Genomic DNA, 3,137 nt, shown 5'->3' with positions numbered 1-3,137 from the left:
AGGATAAGTACCCGACAAAAGGTGTAATTGACCGAAGATTGTACAGGAATCATTTTAATTTGATTGGTCAATAAAGATCTCCGATATCCGTTTCTTCTTGTACTTACTGTTCTAAACAAATTGGTCTCGGTTGGTTTGCAATCAGGATCCAAAATTTGTTGTATATTAATTTGTTTAACACGCTGACATTAAAGAAAACAGTCTTAATGGTAGTATATCTAAAACATAATGAAAGATAAAGATAAAGTTTAATTGTACGAAATATACTTACTTTGTTGACTTCATGAATATTCGACATGCATAACAAATTGTTAGAATCAGCTTCTGCATATTCTCCATTGCAAGCATTTCTAGTTGACTACGATAATTCACAAAATGAAGTACGTTCTTTTATCAGTTTTATCTTTAATTTTACGAGTAAAACACGAAAGACATGATGAAGAAATTTTTGCATTACCTCAAATAATTCCTTGGATATAAGTGCCATACGATACGCATATTCAAGCCTGGAGTCTATATCACCAGTTTTATCTGTCAATGGGTTTCCTGCCATATATCCCTATGGTTTTGCACCATCAATGTCCTTAGCTTGGTATGGTCTTCCACATCTAATGCAAGAAACTTATTTAAAAACCATTATTTGTCTCGCATAATTTACTTACTTTAACGTTTACCATCGGTTCTAATCCTTCATCGTTACCTGTGAAAAGAAAGAAAATTGAATTAGATCCTTTTATTCTTTTTCCTTCATAAAATTTTGTTTATGGGTGAACTTTGTTATAACATTAAAGGTTGTACAAATTGAAGAACGAAATAGCAAAAAATATATTATACCTTTGTACAACTTTTCGGTGATGATCGGAATAACAATACCAGAATAAGAAATTCCAGTAACATACATAGGATTGTTTAAAAACTTCGGATGATTCCTAACAAACTGCATTAATGGTACATGAATGTCAATAAACGAACTTACTCAATAGGTATATATTAAACTTCCACTAACCTTCCTTATGAATTCAACTGTCTGTGATGCCGATAACATATCACTCGAACGAATAGCTTCTGAGGTTTTTGTATATGAATATCCGGTTAATGTGGGTGCATCCAAATATATCACATTAGCCACCTTTAAAATCCCATAGGGTATACATGTAATTCATTATAAGATAATATATCAAAACCAATTATCTAACTCAACAATACATTTCATATGAAAGCAGATTAATTATTTGAGTTAGGCGCGCAACATACCTTCGTCCAAGAATTCGGGTCCAATCGTAATGCTGGGACGTTATCACTATAATTACCATACAGAAATTGCATTGGACCTATACAAGAATGTGAATTCAATAACATATATTCAATACATTATACGGACATTATCCAAAAAATTCCATTCAAACCGTTCTATATATACATACGTACATATATAAGGGCGAAAGAGAGAGATCTAGGGGAAGGATCGTATGAAAAGTTGTTCAACTTACAAAAATACAATAAGTTTCAAGATCACAAATGCAAACCAAGCCATTTATACAAACTTTATTCAACCAATCATATTTTTTCTTTTTTTTTCAATTATTTAAATTATGATGATTGATGGTGGAGTGCGTTAATTATGGACATTGTCATTTTCATTATATTAATTTTAGAAAACAAATTTCATCAAGATGAGAAACAGATGAAACAATTTCATTTTAACATAGAAACAAAAATATATGAAACAATTTTATCAAGAAAAGAATTATATGAAATAATTTCATCATATTAAACAACTTTATGAAACAATTTCATTAAATTAAAGAATAAAAGCAACTCTTTATACAAACAACTTGGTTTGTATTTGATACATCCTATATACATATATATAGGAGGTTTACTTTGCAAACCACGTTATTTGTACAAACCGTACAAACTGCATTCAATCAATTATAATTTTTTATTTTGTTTATTTTTTAATAATTATGAAAAGTTGATTAATCATTTTTATTATGGAAGGTGTTAATCATAGATATTATCATCTTCATTATATTAATTTTAGAAAAATACATAAAACAGTTTCATTAAAATTTCATAAGTATTATATGAAACCATTTCATAACTATATATGAAACAGCTTCATCAAAAAAGTATTATTTGAAACAGTTTCATAAGATTAAACAATGAAATCAACAGATGAGATTGGTTTGCACGATTTGTATAAATATAGGTGATTTGCATCGCTCATCTCTCTATATATAAGGATCTCTTTAATAACCTTTTTCTGGGCACAACCCATGTGCATGCATCTTTCCATTCTTGTGTACCCGTAGAATGTGGCGAAAGCCGTGAATTTTAATGATTTTGAAGTTTTAATGGTTTTATTAGAGAAGATTAAATGATGATATAAGTTACGTTTGGTCTTTAATAACCATTTTTTGTGCAAAACCCATGTACATGTATCTTTCTATTCTTTTGTGCAAAAACATGCATCATTCATAGTCATAATAACTTTTTATTCAGATAAAAAGTTGATTATCAATCGAATCTATATAAAATCTGTCTTTAACACTAATATAAAAATATATTTTTTTTCTTACACAACTGACTGAGAGTAGAATTTATTGAACTTAAATTTATAAACTTAAAAAGTACATGTACACAACTAACAATTTATTAAACTTAAATTTTGTAGTTGAACAAAACAATATAATTTAATAAAAACAATTTATGGCCAGCTTTGCCAACTCGCATTGGAAATGGCCTTTAGTATTTTCAAGAATGGTGTACGTGGTAAGACCACATCGATTGCAAGACCATATGTAAGGACCTCGAATGGATGCCAAAACTTATACGTGGCACCGCTAAACTAATTAATTGGATGTATCAGAGAATTACGCTTGTGACGTAATCATTTCAAAAACAAGAGACACAATGTAAAGTTTTTATGATTGCTTATAAAAATAACTTATTTTTTTTTTGGTATTACATTGATAATAAATATTTTTAAGTGTTTGGAATAAATAATTTATACTGGTATATATTAATATACTTTTTACTAAAGATTTTGTGTGTGGTAGCTTGTATAGCGGCAAAATTCAGTTTCTGTGTCGAAGTTCAACGAATTAGTTGATCGAAATACTGAATGTTTTTGT

At 28.8% G+C, this 3,137-nt stretch overlaps 1 protein-coding gene across 1 annotated transcript in view; it reads right to left on the bottom strand.

The window, feature by feature from the left end:
• Nucleotides 1–3,137, bottom strand: part of LOC112506266 (serine carboxypeptidase-like 19) — a 24,099-nt gene that overhangs the window by 17,629 nt on the left and 3,333 nt on the right. Inside the window, exons 2-8 of the mRNA XM_025110279.1 lie at nt 1,255–1,331; nt 1,007–1,129; nt 835–937; nt 663–700; nt 458–559; nt 272–358; nt 12–182 (exon numbers count right to left, since the gene is read on the bottom strand). Of these exons, the coding sequence (XP_024966047.1) occupies nt 12–182; nt 272–358; nt 458–559; nt 663–700; nt 835–937; nt 1,007–1,129; nt 1,255–1,331 (701 nt within the window). The remainder of the gene's footprint in view (nt 1–11; nt 183–271; nt 359–457; nt 560–662; nt 701–834; nt 938–1,006; nt 1,130–1,254; nt 1,332–3,137) is intronic.

Source organism: Cynara cardunculus (assembly GCF_001531365.2).
Source record: "Cynara cardunculus var. scolymus isolate 2C chromosome LG 2, CcrdV1, whole genome shotgun sequence".
Classification (NCBI taxonomy): Eukaryota; Viridiplantae; Streptophyta; class Magnoliopsida; order Asterales; family Asteraceae; genus Cynara; species Cynara cardunculus.
Note: the sequence above shows the minus strand (reverse complement) of the source record. Positions and strands in the feature narration are given on the sequence as shown.